Source organism: Numida meleagris, chromosome 4 (genome assembly GCF_002078875.1).
Source record: "Numida meleagris isolate 19003 breed g44 Domestic line chromosome 4, NumMel1.0, whole genome shotgun sequence".
In the NCBI taxonomy this organism is placed as follows: domain Eukaryota; kingdom Metazoa; phylum Chordata; class Aves; order Galliformes; family Numididae; genus Numida; species Numida meleagris.
The window spans coordinates 67,118,125-67,141,268 of record NC_034412.1 but is presented as its reverse complement, the minus strand read 5'-3'; the positions used below and the strand labels follow the sequence as shown (position 1 = coordinate 67,141,268).

Sequence of the window (23,144 nt, the reverse complement as noted above, 5' to 3'; positions counted from 1 at the left end):
TTAGTTTTTTTAAAAATATCTTTCAGAGAGTTAATAGTTGTCATATTCACCTTTGGGATTCTATTTGCCATTCCTTGGTGAAGAATGTGAAGAACAAGCAGTTTGGAAAATAAGTACAAACAGTTTGGCAGACAAAAGTATCAGGAGTGAAAAAACTCGTAACATTCATTCCTGAAAATTCTTCATGTTCAAAAATGTCCATTTGACAATCTGTATAAAACAAGAAAAGAATATCAAAATTCCAAAGCTTTTACATTACATCAGAAAGTTAAGGTTTACAGACTATGCATTCCCATCCTTATTTACATTTTCCCTCCTTTTTGCCTGATAAACTGGAAAGATAACATCTCATTTTAACCAGAAAACTATCTCTTGCAAACATTTTTAAGTATGTAAACTCAGAGAGAACTAGAGCAGGCAAGAGCTTCAAATTACATGCTAGAATACAGATTTGCTAATCTAATATGGAGAATTTTAAATTAGGAACAACAGAAATCGACATACAAATCCATAGTTAGAAATAAAAATTATTAATATTGTCAAGGCCTAAAATAATTAAAACATGCATACCTAAGAGAGACTTAGGAGGAAAATAATGGGGTGATCCTCTTAATTTTATTTATCTAAAAGTTATTGCAAAAAGCAGGCATAGTAAGTGTGAGTAACAATGCAGTCTTCCCTATGACAAGACCAAAATAACAGAAGGTTGGCAGGGTAATTCCCATAACCATACTATGGATACAAACGTCACAAGAAATACCAACATGTTTAAAAGAAATGAATGAGTTGCCTTCTCTGAAGATACTCATGAATTCCTAGTTAAAATCCTAATGCAACAATAAAAAGTGAGGAAAATGCAGCACCATTCTTAAAACTATGAAACCATAGAACAGGACTTTGGTGGCAGCAGAGAACCTCCACAGTTGAGAAAGGACAGTAGCCAAACTGACACCACCCAGTTAGTTATATAAACATACTGGGAACATCTTATTACAAAAGAGGAAAAGGAGCAGTAAAATGGAGAGGCAAATCTTAATGTGGCCTCTGTTAGTTTCATGAGATTTAAAAATTAAAAAATAAAGCCATAAACATGAAAAGACCAAAATAGAGGTCATTCATTACACAATAGGAAGAGCAAATAAAAAAATTCTGAAGACTAGAAAATGAAGGTCAATTAATTCTGACAATCAGTAGGCAAGGTCCCATGTTAAGGGCTAAATAGAGTTCAGGAGAACAAATACCTTTCTAAGGAAATTATATTCAAAGCAGAAATGTGGATGTGGAAGTTTATGGATACTAACCCATGTTCTCCATGATCACCAGTTCAATATTCAATGACCTCAAGAAGGAACTTTGCAAAAGGCAAAATGCAAGACAAATTGCTACGGACAAGTAAGAGCATGAGTGCATAAGAGCAAAATCAGAAAGGCAGAGACAGAAAATGAAAGGACAAGTAGCAAGAAACATTCTCAAAAAAAAGTATGCATCTAGTGTCAGTGGATTAGGATTAGGAAAGGAGTTTGAGTTCTGCTCAAGGGTGAAGTTAATGACAGAGGACACAAGAAAGGCTACAGAACTGCCTTTTTTAACGTCTCACTTTCATGAAAACAAACTGCAATTAGATGATCAACATTAGCATTACTGAGCAGAGGGAAGAGAACAAGGTAGAACAGGAAATAGAGAAATCTCATAATACTGATGATTTCAGTGTTCTTAGACTGAAGAAATCTCAGTTTCTTTGTAGAGTTTAGCTTTTTATGTTTACAGAGGATTGCTATGATCACAAAGGCTTTGAAAGTGGAAGCATAGTATCTGTTTCTAAAATGAAGCTGGACCATGGACAATGTAGGATTAGTCAGTTTAAATAGTCAAATAAACTAGTACAAATATTCAAGTAAACCCCATTTTAGGCATTTGGAACATAGCAAGGCAGAAGATGACACTGAGATTTTACTGATTTAATTGACACACATCTGTCTGAACGGACTGAACTGACCTGCCTTGGATTAAGACAAATGACCTCATTATCCAACAGTACTGTCTAGGCTTTCATAATCTCACGGTTTATTTTCTCTCTCTCTCTCCCTCTCTCTCTATCTCCATCCTTGCTTTTCTTGCAAGATAAAAAAAAAAACAGGAATAGACAGATAGGAACAAGACTGAATTTCACGTGCATTCAGAAATTTTTATTTTATTTGTACTGGATCATTAATTACATGTCACCACATACCCTTGATAAATTCTCAAATGTTTTTTGATTTATTTCACTTTTTAAAATCTGAATATCATACTGTTTGTGCATATGCTACAGTCCACTGATTCTTCTCAATGTCTGTCAACAGGATGCTCCTGAGTACTGTGATTTTTCTTCTAACAATAAATACATGTCTTACTAGCTCATCTTAAAGGAACAGACTGGAAAAAAATATTATCTCTGTTCTTTCTCAGAGAGTGAGGGAGAAGGAGAAAGAGAGAAAAGACAGATTTTCTTCTCTTTACAAAGCTCTTTTCTTCCTTATCTTCGCTACTCATTTTTCTTTAAGTATCTTCATTGTTAGGATCTGAATTGACTACTTTTTCAATATTTTGCATTGATTATTCCTCTTGTGAGACTAGAAGAGATTGAATAAAACTGAATACATTCAATTAAAAATAAGATATAATGCACAGAGTTTGATCTTGCACTCTGGAGAGTTTTTCCTGAGTAATGATTACAAGAACTAGCACAAACATTGCTTTCATCGAAATCAACAACAAACAGAATTTGTACCTTCATATTAGCCAGTTGTATCACAAAGCTGCACAACTTCATTAAAAACCTTGCAAAGTATATATGGTATACTAACAGAATTTAGAAAGATTTATATTTCTCTTGTTCTTTGACTTTGATAGGATTTTATCTGTCATTTTTTTGTATCTATGGTGCAAAGATAAGATGCTAAGATTCATCGGGCTAATCTTATGAAATAATTCTTCACATTATCAAAGCAAACAAAACCTTTTGTAACACAGACTAATACAATGGAAAAAAAGTATCTGTTTTGTGCCTATGAGTACAAACTATATTTCAAAGAATAAGTTTATATTATAATTATTATATGACACAAAATATTAATGCATGCCAGAGAGATTGCACCTCATCGTCCATAATACAAACCTAAACTGAATCAACAGAGATCGTAAGCAGTTACCTAATTCAGAAAGCTGACATGGCTTTAAGGAGAATCCAGACACAACCTCATCAAGCACCCTTATGCTGGTTGGAGTTCCTAAACTGGTATGTTTCAAGAAGCATTTTTCACTGAGTGATAAAGAATAAAGAAAGTAGTAAGACAACAGGTCATCTTCTTTGGTCTACATCATTCTTCTGTTTCATGAGTCCTACCATAGTGTCCACTTTGCTCATGGGCCAGAGCAACTTCCAGCCTCCAGCAAAATCTTCAAATGAGGAACAGATGCAACCGAATAATATTTTGTAAAATCAAGCAAGTTAACAGCTCAAAAGTAGTCCAAGTACAAATGAAAGAATTTTCCTGGCTGCATTGTTGATGTCATTTTCAGAGCAATAAGCAGAGTAAGATTTGACAGAGCAATACCACTGCATAATTGCCAATATAATTTGCATTTCAGTATCTCCAGAACATTTAAATTGTTTTCAGTTCTATGATAATTAAGCTTGCCTTTCTCATCAATGGACAAATGAAAACTAACTTACTGAAGAAATTTTCCTACATGTAAGCTTGAATAAACATTACAAGGATAACCAGTCAAGGAAAAACTCATTTCCTTGACTAAATTCCCTTACTTCTGACTGTTCTGAGATTTACTGTACTAAAGCACAGCACCATCTAAGTACAGGGATCGAGCATGTATTTACCGAAAGCTTGCATTGTGAAATGTTTCTGGGGCATATGTAAAAAAATGACAGTGCTTGTCATTGGTGCATCTTTTTTGGCACTGTTGATAGCTGTCAGCCATACTAACATCGTAATTTACCCCTTGCATATCCAATCCTACATGGACATCTGGACTGCAAGCTGTGGAAAAAAAAAAGGAATAGACAAAGTTCCAAAAACATTCTCATATTCTCTCTTTCCCCAAAACTTCCCAAACAATAGCAGTTCATAAAAGACAGCCATTATAATCCTGATCATACTTCCTGTGCTCCCTTCTGTTACATTGCATTTTGCATATACTTACTAGAAAAAAAATTGGAAGGATAGGCATAGCATGTCAAACTAACAGACTTTGACACTGTCTATACCCACACCAAGACAATGATGAAGTTAATCATACAAAAACTCAGGATTAACACTAAAACATATACTATTCCATTTCCAAATTTATATGGAAGTTTAAAACACCAAATCTGTCCATCTAAGCAATAGCCATCTCCCATTTGAGCAGGAAGATTCACTTTACACTCCACAGAGGGAGGATTGTGAGCGTGGAGTTTGAAATAGCTTCCCCCACAAAGGATGAAGGTTTTACCTCTTGGGCAGTATGGTCTCTTCACAGAACACATGAATCATTCAAACATTGGTGGGGTTTTTAAACACGCATGAGTAGATTTTTATTTTAGTGACATTAGCATGACTCTAAAGTAACTCCCATGACATAAATTATCTAAAGAGTATAAAAAATAACATCCCATTAAAACTTACTGTTCTGGTCTAAATCTACCCAGAAATATAAATGTGACAGAAAGCTGAGAGAAAAGGGATATTAAAAGACTTGAATGCTCTAGAAGACAAGTTCTAATCAGAAGCAAACACAACCAATCTGTCAATATGCTGCAGTGGAAAACTTGCATAAAGTAAGACCCACTTAACCTTTTAAATTAATCTTATCAGTTAAATATATTTCCCACCTTTGCCTCTAGCAACTGAAACCCTGACAGTAGGAGCTTCCCTTGACTGAGAAGCCTCACTGGAGGATAGTTGGGGTTGACGGATGAAACTAGCACAGGATTTTTGTGTTATGTTTGAAAGAGATAGGGCAGAAGACATAGAAGTCACTGCCTGACCACCTCCTGATTCAGTTCCTGTTTTTAAAATGCTGATTTTCAAACATAGCTGCAACGTGATATAAAGCACAGAATTCATACATATGGGTAACTGTATCTTACCGCTAATTTTGATGTTGCATTGTTTTAAAGAATGTCCAGAAATAGCTCCTTCCATATGCACTTTTGGTAGGATTTCAGTATCACTGTCTTTTAAGTAGCAGGAGAACCTGTTTTAAAATGCAGCAGTTCACAGTTTTGCAGTATAACAAAGTACTCCCCCACTGTTCCTCAACTAAAACACAGGCTGTACTTTATTCCACAACATGAAAATGAAAACAAGTTCAGTTTAAAAAAAAAAAAGACAAGGTTGGTGCTAGCATGCTTGGTGACATGAGAATACATGCTGTGTATGGGACCAACAGGGTTCGGAGATAGAAACACAGCAGGCACAGAGAGGGAAGGCAGCTTCACCTCAGACTATTGAAATTCCTAATCTTTTAATTGAGAGAAAAATATGCTAAAGATAGTGGATGGGGTGAAGGACAACAGAAGTGACAGCTGGAAATGTGAAATTGGCCACATTGTCCCTCAAGAGTAAATAAGTGGCATAGAGGAAGGAATGAACAGTTGGTGCTATTTCCTTGGAAGTGCTGGCAAGCAAGTGTGAAAGATTGGATGTTGCCAAATTTAATCATTCAAAGTTCAGCAAATATTATTTTAGGTCATCAGTTTTAAAGATACATGACAGTCTTCCAAAGCAACCCTGTAACCTTCACTGCATGCCCAAGTTCTGTCAGAATATTACAAAGTTCTTAAAATTATCCCAGCAAAAAGCCACAATAATATGAACATTTTACCTCTGTGCAGGATCTTTAGTCCACGTCACTGGCAAATATGTGAAGAGCAGACAGGTAGGATGGTAAGTACAAACTATTTGACAGTAATTGGCAGTTGGTGTGAAAACCGTAGTGAGGTCTCCTCCTTGGAAGTAAGTATTTTCATAGATCTGTGTCATACATTCTGATACGAAATAACAAAATTCATAAATTAGCAGAGATGTGGGTGTGGACAGCTCACCAGGAGAGGATGAAGACACTGCCCCTCATTTACCACACTTCATCAGGAGAAGGCTCCTTTGGCAGGAGAAGAAAGCAAGTGGGGTGAGTAGCACAGTTCCTCTGAGAGTCTCATCCCTCCCCTCCAGCCTGGCAAAACAGAAACCCTCTGGGGTCCCTCAACCCACACTCAGGGCAGCTTCAGTGGTGGCAGATGCCTGAGGAGTAAGATGGGCCATGAGGTTAGGGTCATTCACAGCAGATCTCAGAAGAAAAAAGAAGCATTTTCAAAGGGAGACCAGTACAGGGAGCCATTAAGAGTAAAATCAGGAGAAGGATATACGGATGGCAAAAGGAGTTAGAAACTATGTGAAGGGAGTCCTATTGTTGGGGGATTCTCTGAGGCCAGATTCCTAGGTGGTGCCACATGCAAATCAACTTCAGTGGTTTCTGTGTTTTATAAACTTCCTACCTTTCAGCTTGCCTCAAAACTCATCCAACTTGCTACAAGCGGAAAAAAAAAAATTGCGCTACAAGAGCAGTATCTCAGGAATAATCCAGAACAAAAATATGCTGGATTACCACCTTGGATCTGCAGGAAGTTATTGTCAATCCCATACTGACTTCTCTGTAATCAACTCAGATCTCCATGTTAAAGCACACAAGAGCATCGTCTTCACAGAGGAGCCTACTCATTTCTTGTGTTAGTCCCTCTCCAATGGTAGAAAATACACTAATTTTTATTACTGGATCTACAGAAGTTCTTTTTCCAAGCTAATAGATGAAGAGAAAATATTCTATTTTTACAGACTGAGAAGAAACCCAACTGAAAAGATTTCATCCAACTTCCTAATCTGTCATTATAAAGATACCATACTGTATCAACAGCGATTCAAAATTAAAACAAATGCAACTTTCATATTGGATTTTACAATGTTTAAAAATTACAAGTGGATTTTATTGGTAAATACAATTATAATCTGTTTTAAGAAATTCAGTGTCTCCCACACAAAGGTAAAATATATCAACAAAAAATCGATAAAGTAAGGAATTATTGGGAATGTTTGCAAAATTTGCTAAGATTTTTTAATCTTTTTTTAATACAAAATTTGTATTTTATAAATATCTGGAGCCCCAGAAATGTTTTAAGATTTTAGTCTACTTAAATTTCAATTCAGGTAAAATATTTCCGAAATAATACTACCATTGTCAAACAGATTTTGCTAAAAATCTTAATTATCTCATTGTCCTCTGAGAAAACAGTTAATACATTACTAAACATAAACCTCTGTTGGGCATTGGTTGTAATCTTTTGGCACAGGGAATTTCAGGGAAATGCAATGTGAGTTTTTGTAGTTGACTTCTGCTAGCCAAAGTAAATCGTTAACACATACTGACATTGAAAAACACAGTCACAGCAGACTTCAGCACCGACGCTAATCACTATCAGCAAAGCCCATTAAAAATTTCCACCCTTAATAATAGGAATTGAAAAATTAACTAGAAACTTTCATCCCCCTATGAGTTACCCCGACTTAACAGAGTGCAACTCCACTCTCCTGGGACCATGCTGCATGTACCAGTAAGTGCCCACCTTCCAAAATCACGTTGCTCTGTAGCTCTACTCACTTCACTCCACATACAAATACGTATTCAGGCCATTTTGAATATTACTCTTTTTAACCGCTCCATTATTCTGACCTCCATTATTCTGTCCAAGTCTTAGGAATTATATATTGACTTACCGCTGTAAACTGAAGCAAGTAAGAAAATGAAATAAAAAGTCTGATAAATCCAAATCATCCTAAAAAAAAAACAAACAAACAAAAAAAACAACAAAATCACTTTTTAGGATATGTTCAGTAAATGGTGCATCATTACTTTGATAAAGCACTGCAATGCATATCACATACTGTGACACTGTTAGTTGAAAACGATACAGAGAATTACAAATTTCGGCTGTGAGGTGCAGTTACATATTATGTACGGTAACACAGAAGAGCAACAGAAGATTTGTCATTTATTTATGGTTGCAAGAAACAATGAAGTTTATTAACACTTGGAAAATTTCTGCCTTGTTTCACAGCAGCATGTTTATTCTTGCATAGACAGGGAGCAATATTCCATTAGAATATCATCAATCCCACCTCTGTCCTGGTAGTTGAGTGGATGCTATTACCAACACAGCAAATAAATAACTCACACTCACTACTTTTTGTTCACATTACATAAATTTAAAATTTATCTTTTTTTTTACATGCTAAATTTAAGCTAAGAAAGATCTAAATAAATCAACCACACAGCACAATCCACAGAATCCACACAAACATATACTGCCTTGTGTCTATGAAATCCTTTCTGTAAATATCAGTTGCAAGAATTGTTACATACCTGAATACACAGCAGGTGTGTATGAATGGATAAGGTTTAAGTTCCTCTTAAAAAAAAACAACAAAAAAACATATTGTTAACTGTTTGTGTTAAATATTACTGTGCCTGCAATGCTAACTTGTCTTTGATGTTTACTTTGAATGGGTGCTCATTCTGTCAATATTATTACTGACCTTGGGCAGCGTTTTCAGAGTATATATAACCAGCACCACACTGAAATCAAAGCGCAGGGTTTACACTATATAAGCACTTCCCTTTTGAAGACCTTTTAAAACAAAAGGTGACTGTCTGGTGCAGAACAGTCAGCCTCTGCTATTAGCATTAGAACCTACCCTTTTACTGGGAACCGTTCTACACTGCTTTTCTATTTTGTTATTAGATGCAGCTCACAGTTTCTTCAGTTTGCTGGAAACCAGAAAAAAAAAACACCCACAAGTGCTTGCATATGTCATAGATAAGAAATGTAAGTGCAACAACAAGAAGTCAACCTTAGTTTATAGCTGACCTAAATCACTTATTTTGATTACCAGAATTCTTTTAAATTTGTGTAACAAAAAGAAATTAAATTTCAAAGAAAAAGATTCTTCCAAATGTAAAAAAAAAAAATCATTTATAAGTGAAATTGCCAAAGGAAAAACTTTTCCCCTTTGTTCCTCTTTTTTCTCTTTTTTTAGACTGAATATGTTAGCAATGCAGATGTGTTCTATGCAAAATATGCCAAAATCACAGCAGCTGTGATCCTTTTAAGCAAGCTGATCATAGAATCATAGAATGATTTGGGTTTGGGTTGGAGGGGACTTAGAGATCATCTTGTCATAATTCCCCTGCCATGGGCAAGGACACCTCCCACTAGATCAGATTGCTCAAATGACTGATGTGCCAGTGAGGGAGGCCTCCAGGTCCTCCTTACAAAGGAAGAGCTGTCCTGAGGAGTCCTCATACCCTCCTCAGCATTAGCTTGCTTTTGTCATCGCACGCCTGTAGAAGAGGGCTCAAACACTTTCAGTACAACTTCACTTGTATTTAACTGGTCTCTTCTGGTTTGTGTGCCATGATGACAAGGGAGAGTGGTGAAAGGCTTTATCACTGTGTTTTGCAGTAACTTATTTCTGTAACATGAAGCATTTTGAGACTATAATATCCAGAGAGTTCTGACCTTCTTCAACTCAGATGAGATTTTTCAACATTTAAGATAAAGAATTTTTATAATGCTGAATGTAATTGAAAACACTATCATGTATCCAAATTTTTGTAAACAAAACAAGCTGAATTCACATGTATTCAATTAAAATAATTATACTTGCTTTCTTTTTTGGGCAGAGTGAGGGAAGCATTATACATGGTGGCCAAAAGTGGTTAAAACTTCTCTCCAAGGGCTTTTAATTTCCAGCTGAGAAATTGTGCAGTGCTATTTCAGTTTCAGTTCATTATCAACTCATTAAAAAAAACAAAACAAAACAAAACAAAAACCCTAAACACTTTTGGAAAATACAGGCATATAACTCAAATGGGCAGAAAAAGAGGGAAGAATCATGGTGAATTTCTCCAAGACTATGTGTCTTGTCATACAATATGCAATCATTTACATTCATTGAAAATTTCTGTAAGATTTTGTTTCTGTAATCTAGTAGATCTAGTAGATTATAGAAACAATCTAGTAGTTAATAAATTTGTAATTTAATAAAAATCTAGTAGTTAATAAATTTGTTTTCTGAAAAGGAACCCTTTGGTAATGGTTGTTTGTTTCACAAGCAAACTATTGGGGAAAAAAAAAGAAGAGAAAAAAGACTTCCTTAAAGCAGCAGTTCTAAAACATATATATCACATTCCTACTAAAAGTATATGTCATTTTAACTACATCTATGTGTACATCAATTGGATGTGATGGTGAAACTGAAAACTAAGACAGTAATGCTATCCAAAGTGAATCACAACAAGCATGTTCTCTTTGGAACAAAAAGGCATTTTCTCTCAGGGGACCTCTTATACCCACATGACCAATGCTGCCTTGTTTACTGTGGTGAACTTTTACTCAAATCAACAGAGCTGTACCCTCTGTACAGAGAAAATGTGCTATGAACATCTTGCTCCTAGAATGAAATTAAGATCATTTAGTTCCAAACCCTCTGCTATAGGCAGGGATATCACCCACCAGACCAGGTAGCTCAAAGCCCCATCCAGCCTGGTTCTGAATGCTTCCAGGGAGGGGGCATCCACAAGCTTACTGGGCAAACTGTTCCAGTGTCTCATCACCCTCACAGTAAAGAATTTCTTACTAATATCTAGACTAAATCTATCCTCTTTCTGTTTAAAGCCATTTTGCCTTGTCCTATGGCTACATGCCCTTATGAAATGTCCCTTCCCAGCTTTCCTGTAGGCCCCCTTCAGGTACTGGAAGGCCACTATAAGGTCTCCTTGGAACCTCCTGTTCTCCAGGTTGAAAAGTCCCGGCTCTCTCAGCCTGTCCTCATAGAAGAGATGCTCCAGCTCCCTAATCATCATCGTGGCCTACTGGACCCTCTCCTACAACTCAATGTCCTTTTTGTGCTGGGGGCCCCAGTACTGGACACGGTTCTCCAGGTGGAGACTTACGAGAGCAGAGTAGAGAGGCAGAATCACCTCCCATGACCTTCACGCTTCTCTTGATGTGACCCGGAATGCAGTTGGCCTTCTGGGCTCCAAGCACACATGGCCAGCTCATGTTGAGTCTTCCACCAACCAACACTCTCAAATCCTTCTCCCCAGGGCTGCTCTCAAGCCATTCTCCACTCAACCTGTATCTGTGCTTGGGATTGTCCTGACCCAGGTGCAGGACCTTGCACTTGGCCTTGTTGAACTTCATGAGGTTGGCATTGTCCCAGCTCTCAAGCCTTTCCACATCCACCTGAATAGCATCCCTTCCCTCTAGCATGTCAACTGCACCACACAGTTTGGTATCACCTTCAAACTTGCTGAGGGTGCACTCAATCCCACTGTCTGTGTTGCCTACAAAGATATTAAATAACACCAGCCCCAGCATCAATCCCCAAGGAATGCCACTTGTCACTACTCTCTACTTGACCACACCTCTCTGAGTGCGACCATCCAGCCAATTCCTCATCCAGCGAGTGGTCCATTCATCACATTCATTTTTCTCCAATATTTATTTGAATTGTTGTTTATTACATGATAGGACATGGCTATTATAGGAAAAAATATAAAATATGCCGAGACAAACTCTCAGCTGGTACCATCTTATGGAGCTTCCAAAGAGATTTCATAACATATTAGGACAGGAGCTAGAAACTCGAAGTGCAATCTCCAGAACATATTCATCATCTTATGCCCATGAAGGTTCCATGTATGGTTACAGCTGTCTGATTTTCCTTACTGTGTTTATTTACCTAGCAATAATGCTTTGATAACTAAATCAGGATACAGTAATTAAATCAGCAAGTCAGATGGCAGGTTTAAAAGAAGAATTTTGATAAAACTGTAATATTTTTTGATGATACAAGTAAAAATTTTGCATGAATCATCCAAGAAAAAACTGAGTTCTTGCTTTTGTTTTGATTCTCTTGTTTTGTTTTTACTTGATACTGAAAAAAAAACAACAACAAACAAACAACAACAACAACAAAAAAGAACCTGCTTCAGCTACCAGCAAATTCTTTAAGACAAAATCTTATGAGCCATGCTATTGCCTACTAATTCGATATGGCTTTCTGCTGATTCCAAACATGATTTACGCAAAAGCTTGTTAATCAGCAATACTGGCAGGAATTATTAAATTGTGTTACTTTATAAAATGAATGTCCAGACACTCTTCCTATTCTGACATATGTCTAATTTTGTCTGCCAAAACAAAACCTCACACATTCCTTATACCAATCTTATAACTCAAAACACATCTTCAAGATCAGAGAGGATACACATCAGAGATGTGTATCTAACCTCTGTGATGGGACACCCTATAGTCATGGCCCGTAACAAGATGAAGAGAATCTCAGAGGGAACGAGGGAAGGCAGCAGAAAACAGAAACAGCACAAGGTTGCATTTCCATTTGTCTTTGTGTACATCCTCCTACCTGAACGAGGGTGCTATAATAGTGTTACAAGTATGGTTCTGAATGCTGCAGTAGAAAAAAAGCCATTGACTATTCTAAAATATTCCCTCTGCATCTTTAATTCTGTATAGTTAGCATTTTGTAAATTAAAAAATGCTAGAATGTAATACCAAATACTGCTAAAACAAGCTCTAACAATTAAAACTCAAATGCTCCTTCTTTTGATGAAAAATTGTGTCTGTATCTATGCATTACTTGAGTGAAAAAAACAGCTTTCTCACTACGCCAAAGTTTTTTCATGTCTGATTTGATTCCAACCAAAAGGGCTGCAAAATACTGGTAGAATAACAACCTTCCATTTATGGAGAGTGCTGAATTGCAAGATTACGTTGAAATAAAAGCAGTGTGGAAATCCATTTACTGAAATTACATCTCAACAACAATAGTCTTCCTAGATATACAGCTCAGAAATATTTGCACATCAGATGTCAACAAATAACACAATGCAGACCAAATTCAGGATCACGTTAAAAAATAGCAAGAAATAATAAATAACAAATCACTAATGAGTTTGCTTTGTAAAATGCTTCCTATAGATATGATCTATTTAAAGATAAATGTGATTTCTTTCTTATGGAGAATTACACAGCTACCGCAGTCCTTCCTTCTTGCAGCTAAAACACCTGATGCTTATCATTGTTAGACAATGCAGTAGAAAGAGAACAATTCAACATGGTGAAGGGTCCCAGTGACTTGACCAGGCCCTGTAAATCTTGGCCAATGACAATAATCAAATAATAACTCTCAGTTGTGTGTGTCCCTGAACTACTACCCTGCAGTCAGATCTCCAAATCTGGGTATACTTCTTTTCCCTCAGTATATTCTGCATTTCCAATGAGCAGCTTGCATCACTACAGGTTATACTCTCAATATGGATCAGAAAAGCTCATTTGTCTAGGAGAAGGTAAAAGTTATACTTAGCAGAAAAATTCTATTTTCAGAAGAATCTAAAATTTTGTTTAGAAAAGTGGGTTAATTTAGCTTTTAATCCATACAAACCAAGATTATCTTCAGATATGACCTGCATACGAACTGAGGTAATAGGCTGAGACATTTACAAAGTGTTGGCACCAATACCAATTCCAGGAAGGGAATTGAGGTAGGATCTTCTCAAGGCTCTTTGAGTCTTTTACCTGATGACAGAGGACCACAAGTGAGATGCCATTTTAAACCACAAAAAGCAAGAGGATCTGTATGCAGCAGGGTACTAACTTGTACACGAGTTTCTGTCTTCTGCTGTGTGAGGACTAAGTTCAAGAAGGTGTCTAGTTAGCCACAACTTTTCCATTCCCAGCATGAGTCCCAAAAGTGATTGCCCAAAAAGCAGCCCTGGAGGCAAACTAAATAAGCACTAAGAAGTCACATAAAGGGTCTGTAGTCAGTTTCCTTTGTAAAAGCCACACGTGCCAATTCAGAAATAATCACACAATCTCTTTTAGTCATCCCTGCAGAAAGTCGTGTCCTTTCTGCCACCATAAGAAAGGATTCTTTGTATGAGCCAAGGCTATCACCTCCTCACAGAAGACAGTTCTACTGCAGAAGCAGCCACACCATCCATCATTAGCATCACTGAGGTTAATCTTTACGAGTCATTGCTGAGGAGTAATACAAGGGTTTTAGAATTCAGCCACTGCCTTCAGATCCAAGCATCAGGAGACATCCATCCATCAGAACCAAATCACAAACAGCTCTGTACTTGTAGCTTTTAATACATAATCTTTCATTGTTCCTTTACTTCATTGGAAAACCTAGCATGGCAGCACTGATTGCTAAAGCCTTACATTTCTTTTTGTCTGTTATGTTGGTTTTGTTTTTTAAAGACTATAACCAACAAAACACCACATGACTCAGATTAATAAGAGCACACACTGCGCACAACACACAGGATTTAACATCTACCCCAGCAGCAGAAAGTTCCTGTTCTTTCAACATTGATTTCCTCAAGATTTATTTCATTATCAGCTACAGTTTGCTTCAGAGCAGCTTTCACAACAAAAGATGAGAGGTCACTGCCTTTTTGGAGAATACAGAGAATAGAGGATTATATCAGTGCTCTTCCTGGCAAATACAGAAAATGGTGTTTGCATAGAGAGATTATTTCGTTATTGAAATGATTGTTACAGAGTGGTAAATTTTGAAAACTGTTTCCACAAAATAGATCTTATAGAAGAAAAGTATGTAGGTGGCTTTAATATTGTGCTTCCACGTTTTCACATTAAATCGAGTGGATTAGAATACCAGAATGACTAGAGGAATAATCAGGAAAAGATAATCCTTAACAGTAGTCTGCTTTTGTCTGTTTTACAGTTTCCTGTTCCTTCAAAAGGCAAAGCCTCCAAGTGACAAAATTTGGAAGAAGGAAGAAATTATTTAAGTTCAGTTAATCTCTTAAGGACACCTCTGGATACACTGTGAATTCAAAGTTGAGGTTGGTTATGAAACTTTAATACCATTGAATAAGTCAAGAAAACACACATTCCCCTTGATTTCAAGTGGTGGGAAACAAACACAGCAGACTCAGCAGAGGTAAGCTGTTGTTGCATTTTCAAAGGAAGGAAAGATCAGATGGGTGTCCTCAGGCTGGCTAGGCATTTCTCTTTGAGTTCCTCAAATATACTTAGGTATATAAAGTAGAAAAAAGAAAGAAAGGAAAACCAGATTTTTTTTAACATACATCTGAGATTGTTGCTAACAAAAATGCTTGAGAATTTTTTTTTAGCTACATAACAACATATTTGCTGCTCTTCTCATCAAAGAGGTCGTACACTCTTTTGTCATCTTATCACCACAGAGAGCTGCTTGAGTGCTTTTTGATTCTACCTGAGATTCCTTAAAGAAGGAGCAGTCAAATTTCTGCAGGCACTTAATTCCATCACTGTAATTCCTCTTCAACACCAATAAGCACAAAATTCTCTGCATTGAATTCAGGATCCCAAAAGGCAAGAACAGACTGACTCATTGTTTGAGCTTTGACTAACACAATAAAATCCAGATAATTCATCGCCACCCAGGAACTGATGATAAGAAATAACTTCTCACCAGTAATTTACCAGATATATAATTTTTACAGATAAAATTTCATCCCATTCTGAGGCACAATAGAAGTTTATTCTCCAAACTTATTATTACAAGTTGTATCTGCTAATATGAAATAGTACAGCTTGCAGACAATCTCATTCATGGTATGATTATATGGAATGCTATTTATTGCACATTTGTGCTAAAAATAATTCAGAGCACTTGCTGCTTAAGAACTACTGTAAATGTTTACAAAGGAGGACTAAATTTATCAGAGATTTTTGCTTCGTTTTCATAGATGTAGTCATCACTAGAAGAGAAATAACTTGTGGCAAGTAGAATTATTCACTTCTACTCTTAAAGCCAGAAAAACCAAAAACCTGAAAAATACAGAAAGCTTTGAGACTACTGGTTATTTCATAGGTGCTATGAAGAATAATCAGCTCTCTCCATCAAAAACATTACTGTTAGTACCTTCATTTCAGGGTATTTGCATTGTTGCATTAGAATAGCTTTATCTGAGGAGATAAGGCACCAAGATTTGATGTTTAAAGATTTGCATTTTGAAGATGAACATGAAGTTCTCCAGTTTCAGAAAAGTAAGTAACTTACGTCTATAAGAACACTACATTTGATTAAACAATCAGCAACAATATTTAGCTCCAACAAATTGCGGGACTGCTATCAAAATACCTGATTTAAAACACATTTCAGTCCAAATAGCTTCGAAGTTTCTGAAAAAAAAAACAGAATTTTGAGTTTCCTTTCATTCTGTTATGGTTTTTGGTCTCCTTTTCAGCTGAACCCAGATGCCCTTATTTGGACGAAGAATTAGTTCTCCTGACAGACCAAGCTCTTCTGGCTTTTGAGAACAGTCCACCCAAAAGCGCCGCAGGATGAGAGCTAGAAGAGTTTTCTCTTCCATCTGTGCAAAGCGCTGGCCTATGGATTACAGTGCAGCAAAAAAAGGTGTTATTGTCTAGTTGCAGCAACACTTGCCTGTTCACGGTGGTACCCCTAGGAACACAGTTTAGAAAGGACTGTGTGGGCTAAAATCAAGGTCATACTACTGAAGTTAGTACTATTCTCTGCATTTCTCCTCTGTCATTTCTGGCCCAACTTACAGCACATTTTTCTTCCCATAGTCCATAGTACTCAAACACTGAACAGGAGACTGTCAACAGTTTACATGGACCTAACACAAAACACAGTCCTATCACTTTTCTTGAGTCTAGGAAAGGGAAGAATGACCAGAGCATGAGAAGATGCAGCACAAGGACAGCAGGAAGAGTCTTCTCTTGCTCCACAGTGAACTGTCATGTGGAAGCAACCTTGTCCTGACACAGGAGCCCATCCACATGCTGCCATGACAGACTGGTAGTAAAGAGGAAAGACCAGACTGATGTGCACTGGGCCTTGGGAAGAAAGAAAACCCTCGGGGGTGGGGGGGGTGNGGGGGGGGAGTGCTGCAGCTCAAGCACAAGGCTGACAGGGGAGACAGCACTCAGAAGTTTAGGGGGGCCACCAACAGGCACATCAAGTCTCCAATTTCTGATACACTCACTACTGCCATGGTCACCACACTACAAGCAGCACTGGTACATTATGAGGGCTTCCTCTTCAGCTACGTACCAATGCAGTTCCTGGGGCCAGCTGAGAAGGGCACGTAAGCATATGGGTGCCTTCCCTTGCTATTTTCAGGGAAGAAGCGCTCAGGTCTGAATTCTTCTGGCTCAGGGAATATCTCAGGATCTCTGTGCAGCACATAAGTTATGATAAGGACATTGGCGCCTTTTGGTAGCTTATATCCTCCTGAAAGAAAACAAGAAGAGAAGGAAACAAACAAAACAAAACAAAAAAAAAAAACAAAGCTAAACAACAGCAAAAAATATATATATGATTTCCTATAAACAACCACATAGTTAAACAAACAAACAAAATACCTGCCCTTTACTTGGGAAACACTTCCACTGAGACTGCTGGAATGAAAATGGCAAACATCAGCAAAAAAGAATGTTACTTACGAATATAGCAATCCTCTTGCAAGGAACGGGCAAACATGGGAACTGAAGGGAAGAGCCTCAGGGCTTCTTTCACAACACACTCAAGGTATCTAAGTTTCTTCAAATCATCTACTGTAACAGGACGCTCTGAGTTGCCTAGCCAAAAGAAAATTGGGATAGGGGGGTGAACAAGATGGGTACACCCAGCTCTGATTAAACAAGCTCATCCCATCTCCCTCCAGGAGTTGAGATCATCATGTACCAACATCGAACAGGAAAAGGTGGTAATACAGACATTGAACATATGCCTTGCCCCATGAATGTAAGTTGGGCTGTAGTCTCCTATAGGCCATGCAGTACCTATCCCCATCACATCTAGCTACTGAAATTGCCAGAATGACCACAAGATCTGTTCCTACATGCACTTCCACCTTTAGGCTAACGATTCCATCAAAGCCCCACCCACAAATGCAAAAAAAGCACTATAATCCCAATGAAGGAGTAATGGCAATATACCAAACACCTCGTCCAGTTCCTGGTGAACCTTCTTCTGGGCTTCAGGATTACAACCAAGCAAATACAGGACCCAGTTCATAGCAGCTGCTGTTGTATCATGACCCTAGAAATCAGGATTTAAAGAGACATTCACTTCAACTCTATCCTTGGGCACAAGTGTGCTAAACAAATACAGCTAGCAGGGTAAGTGAGCCCTATTACTCCAGCAGCCATGAGAAAATAATAACAAGAGTGATGAACTCTACTCCACATGCACAAGATGATTCAGGATTCATATTGTGTGCCTAAGACTGACTAAAAGTGAAGAAGTGTTGAAATAACCCAGCAAAAACATTTTTTTTTCCTCTCTACACATGCCTCTTGAAAACTACATAAACCACCAGGGTCTTTCCCTTGTATACTGTCTCTGATGATGATGCCTGCTGCTTGCTCCTTTTCAGGAATCCAGTAACTGGCCCCTATGGCTCTACACAGGTCAGTAACTTTTGCAATTTTTCCTCTTCCTGCAAAGTGTCAGATAAGCTGTTCAGAGAGGTATATCAGAGCAGATCTCTGTATGTCTAGGCAATGAAATAGGTGTACAGTCACCTTTTCTTTTACTGTCCAGTCAATGACATCGAGTGCTGGCAACTGCCACAGTAGATGTACAAGGGACACTATCTGTAATCTTCAAAAAACTTTACCCAGAATGGCCTGATGAGACACAGTAGAATGGCCATAGGAGGTTTCTTATGAGAAGGGAATCGATTACTATAGCTCTCAGAACTGTATAAAAACAGGTGAAACTATAGGGAAAGTGGACAAAACAAAAACAAAATAAAATTGAGGGGAACAGAAAAAGTAAAAGTTGACCATCAAATTAGTTTGGCACTAAAGAATTCCACTTATGTAGTGTCATATGCTATGGAGTAGTTCAGGAATGGAAAGATAGCAAGTTTCTCTAAGTTAAAGTGGCCTTAATGTAACTCTGAATTAAGCTCCTCTGAGACAGAATTCAGGTCCACTTAATGAAAGTGGGAGGAAAACAGTCTTACTTATATCTTTCACTGGACAGGGAACCAGAGATGAAAAGATGGTGCCAAGACACCATCAAAGTACAATTATGACAGAACCAGGAAGTTATAGCTAACATGGCAAGGGTCAGAATGAAAGAACTGACAAGAATGTGAGGCAGAACACTGAAAATATTTTGAGTTCTCATTAGTATGAACGAGGCTTGTAGCAGGAGCTGAAACTCCGTATCAGCCATCAAGCTCTTACTATGTCTTATTATGTGTATGTTAGTATGAACAGAGCCTGTTCATGTAGACAGGACCTGTCACGTGTACTGCCCCACATTTTGTGTGGGCACAAAATTCTAGATCAATATTTTCTCCTACAGGCATTTCCTCAGACTTCCAGGGATAAAATAATTTGATACTAAAAGCAGCTTCCCAAACTAAGAAAAAGGAAGAGTCACTACCTGTAAGAAGTGAATCTTGCGTTCTGGAAAAATAAAAAATAAAAAAAATAGCTTCCTTGTGTACCTCAAACATGAAAGTATCTACTTCCTCACGAATGTCCTTGTAACTGAGTTTTTTCCCTTCATCATCTGTGGCATTCAGCAGCATGTCCAGGAAAGCTTCTCTCTTTTTGAATCCACTTTTTTCTTCACTGTTCACATCAGTATCATATTTTGTTAGCTTGGTATTTTCACGTTCTGCAACTTTTTCTGCAATGACCTGAAATTAAAACCATTATATTGAATATGATACATGCAGTGTATACGTTGTAAAAAACATGTTGGATATGATACATGCACAGTCTACACCACACAGCATTTTCTCAACATGTTAAAACATCTGCAGCAGCCCACGTGAGGTGGGCCTAACTAGAATAGTTGTTAGCATCAGCTTTTGAATCTTAACTGACTTCCTTTTAGTAGATGAAATACACCCTCATGTCCCAGTCAGAAAAGACTACCAAAATTTGAACAGAACAACCACCAAGAAGAAATGTACTCAACCCAATCACTAGGGAAAGGAACATTTTTCCTCTGGGAAACACAGAAGACGGAAGAGAACCCAGGGTGCTTCATAAGCCTATATCAGAATTATACATAGCATGACTGGAACCACTACACTGAGGACTCCCAGCTTTTCTTTGGTACCAGAGTAATTGTTGACCTTACTCTTTTTAGGTCAGTGTGGCAGATGGAAAGCTCCTGTTGGACAGGGAAGGAAAAAAAAATCAGTGAGAGGGAAAAACACAAGAAAAGGTCTGTGCAGTACATAATTATTTTCAAAACAAGCACTGGGCATGGAAAAATACAATTACATGTGTTTTTTCCCCTCACTGAAGATATACACATAAAACGGCTTGTCTCTTCTTTCCATCAGCACCTACACTAGGTGATACTATTATTTTCACTTCCTTTGTCATCTTCTACTCATATTTCACTTCTTATCCCTAATGCACCAGCCCAGCATGAGAGGACAGCAATATTATTACCTCAAGTCCTTTTCTCACATCCTTCACTTCTGTGATTGCCAATAACAGTAAGCAAAACATAACCTGAACTACTTAAAAATGACTCTCATTAGAGTTTCACTCTGACAGAACCCAGCATGATAGAGATGCTCATTTCTCTGTACACTGTAGCTGTACAAAGTCAATACCGCTAACTGGAGGTACTAAAAGTTCAGGGACTATTTCATCCGCTATAGGCACTGATACCTTGACATTGTGGGGGTATATACACCCATTTCCAGGAAAGCGACCTCCTGGTAATATCTTAACAGTAAGTTTGGGAGGGCAGCTATTGGCAAAAACAGCCCAAGTGCTACTCAATGAGAGAGAATAGTGTTACTTTCACAGACTAAAACAGTGATAAGATGCAGATAAGACTGCATTTTATACGAAGTTAGTAATGTATGCTCAATGATTTCCACACCAAAGCGCCTTACAGTTGATGTGAGAACCTAGATGTATTATTTCAGCTGTTCTGCTCCAAACTGGGGAAAACAAACATAGGCTTCAATCTCTGAGGGCAAGACCAAATGATATTACCAAGCAGGCAGTCCTGTATACGTATTTGGTTTACTACAAACTTGGCAGAGAACTTAGTGGGAAATTAAGATGCGCAGCACCCAGGACAGAGCAAAAATGTAGTGAACTCCTGTAGTTTGTTTCAGTTGTCAAGGACCAGTGAGTCCTGCTGTTCCTTTGGAGAAGTGCACTCCCTTGCTCAAAACTGAGACCACTTGACAGAAAAGCCAGGTACTGACTTCTTTTCAGGGTACTCCTCAGCATCTCAACAGAGCAATAGTTCTCCTAATAAAAGTATATAAAGAGTGTTGAATCTCATCTCCCATTTGGAAGTTATCTACCAAGTGCAAAACCTCTCCATCAACTAAAATGTAATATTAAAAAAAAAGAAAAAGAGGTTATACCGTATCTGTAAAACTGTGCAGAATCTTAAGATTCCTCTCATGCTCTCTTCCTTCCTTGAACAGAACATACAAAAGATCATGCCAAAGCCAAGGGCTCTTCTGTCGCTGTTGGATTAGATCACTCATCCTAGGGGCACAAAAATTACATCATGTAATATTTCCCAACAAAAAATTACATTTTACATTCACAGCACATTTTCAAGAATCAAAAATGCATGTGCATTTGGACACAGAGTCTCAGAGGAGGAATTATTACCGCCAGTACCAAAGATTAACTGAATGGCAGCTGACACTTCTTCGCAGCCTCAGCCTCCCATTGCATATACTTATAATAGAAGAACTTCAGTTTTTCTAGCCTTCTTGATTTTCTAACTCCACCTGTGTCACCCTCACCTCCACCCTGGCTAACAGAGCAGATTAAATGACACCAGCAGCAACAATTCCAACCTAATTACAAAGCAGTGAAGGAATAATCTCCACTTACCTGTAGACAGCACGAACGTACTCAGAATCCTTATTGTCCTGAGCACCCACATTCCTGCCCATTGCAGTTTCTAGAAGGAGGAAATTATCACTGTTTCACAAGCTCAAATTGAAACACAGAGTCCCTGTACACAGTGTTAGTGTTGCTCCCAGCCTCTGATTGGCACCACACTGTCAGTCTGACAAGTAAATACACAGAACCCTTTCCATGTAACAAGCTTGATTTACATTTCCATGCGCAGGAAACCTGCTCCTCAGCAAAACCTTGCTGCAAATTCCTACTCCTGCCCTGCTCATCCCACAAGATCAGCTCAATGCTCTCCTGATTAATGGCACATGACATGGACCTCAGGAGAAAAGATGATCTTGAGGGGATGGCAGTGCATTCACACAATAAACACAGACATTCATCTCCTCACACAATGCAGCACCACACTGTACTCATGAGCATCTGCATCTTTCACAGCGTCACCACAAGAACTGAAGAGGACTTACCACAGATAATATCAAGGGCACACAGAGTGATGTCTGCAAAGATATTAAACGGCTCCTTGTCAACATGCTTCTCAAGTTTCCTCAACAAAATACCCCCCTGTTCATTCATAACCTCCAGAAAGTCGTTTAAGATCGCAAAGTGGAATGTGGGAGTTATCATCTTCCTTCGTGACCGCCACTTGTCTCCAGTGCTGCAAAAGTGACAGGGGAGAGGGAAAGGCTAAAACTCCAACCCCTCACTATTACAGGAAGCACACAGTAAAAACTGCCACCTGCAACACCTTCACAAATGGGCACGCTGTGGCTGACTTTTCAACATCTCTGTTACGCTCACTAGAAGGAGCAAGTGGGAAATATTTCTTGCTCCAGCTCTCTGTGAAGCACAAGCTGCCATTTCTACATCTGCTTACCAACAAGCCTTTAGGCAACATAGCCACACAGTCACTTAGTGCACAGGTTCAGAGAGAGTGAGCAGAAGCTATCCGTAGGACAAACCAGCTATTCATCATTAAGGCCCAACTCACATCACATCTGTGAATCACCTTCGCTTGCCCATCTGCTGACTATCCAGGAAATGTGGACTGAGTACATTATGCCAATGAATGTCTGCCTCAAGATTCAAAGTATCCACAAGTCAG

At 38.2% G+C, this 23,144-nt stretch overlaps 1 protein-coding gene across 10 annotated transcripts in view; it reads right to left on the bottom strand.

Moving 5' to 3' along the window:
- Positions 1-23,144, bottom strand: part of LOC110397297 (cytochrome P450 4V2-like) — a 92,749-nt gene that overhangs the window by 60,335 nt on the left and 9,270 nt on the right. For 8 of the 10 annotated variants that reach the window (XM_021393392.1, XM_021393385.1, XM_021393387.1 and 5 more), the window contains exons 4-17: positions 22,507-22,697; positions 22,013-22,082; positions 21,529-21,655; positions 19,624-19,818; positions 18,098-18,200; positions 17,603-17,737; positions 17,211-17,390; positions 8,455-8,500; positions 7,809-7,867; positions 5,866-6,028; positions 5,129-5,235; positions 3,878-4,037; positions 3,192-3,301; positions 51-210 (exon numbers count right to left, since the gene is read on the bottom strand). In XM_021393392.1, the coding sequence (XP_021249067.1) occupies positions 51-210; positions 3,192-3,301; positions 3,878-4,037; positions 5,129-5,235; positions 5,866-6,028; positions 7,809-7,867; positions 8,455-8,500; positions 17,211-17,390; positions 17,603-17,737; positions 18,098-18,200; positions 19,624-19,818; positions 21,529-21,655; positions 22,013-22,082; positions 22,507-22,666 (1,775 nt within the window). In that variant the 5' untranslated portion in view covers positions 22,667-22,697. Of the gene's footprint in view, positions 1-50; positions 211-3,191; positions 3,302-3,877; positions 4,038-5,128; positions 5,236-5,865; positions 6,029-6,118; positions 7,778-7,808; positions 7,868-8,454; positions 8,501-14,256; positions 16,521-17,210; positions 17,391-17,602; positions 17,738-18,097; positions 18,201-19,623; positions 19,819-21,528; positions 21,656-22,012; positions 22,083-22,506; positions 22,698-23,144 lie in introns of those variants that run through there. The other 2 variants (XM_021393394.1, XM_021393393.1) reach the window with 2 other exon arrangements.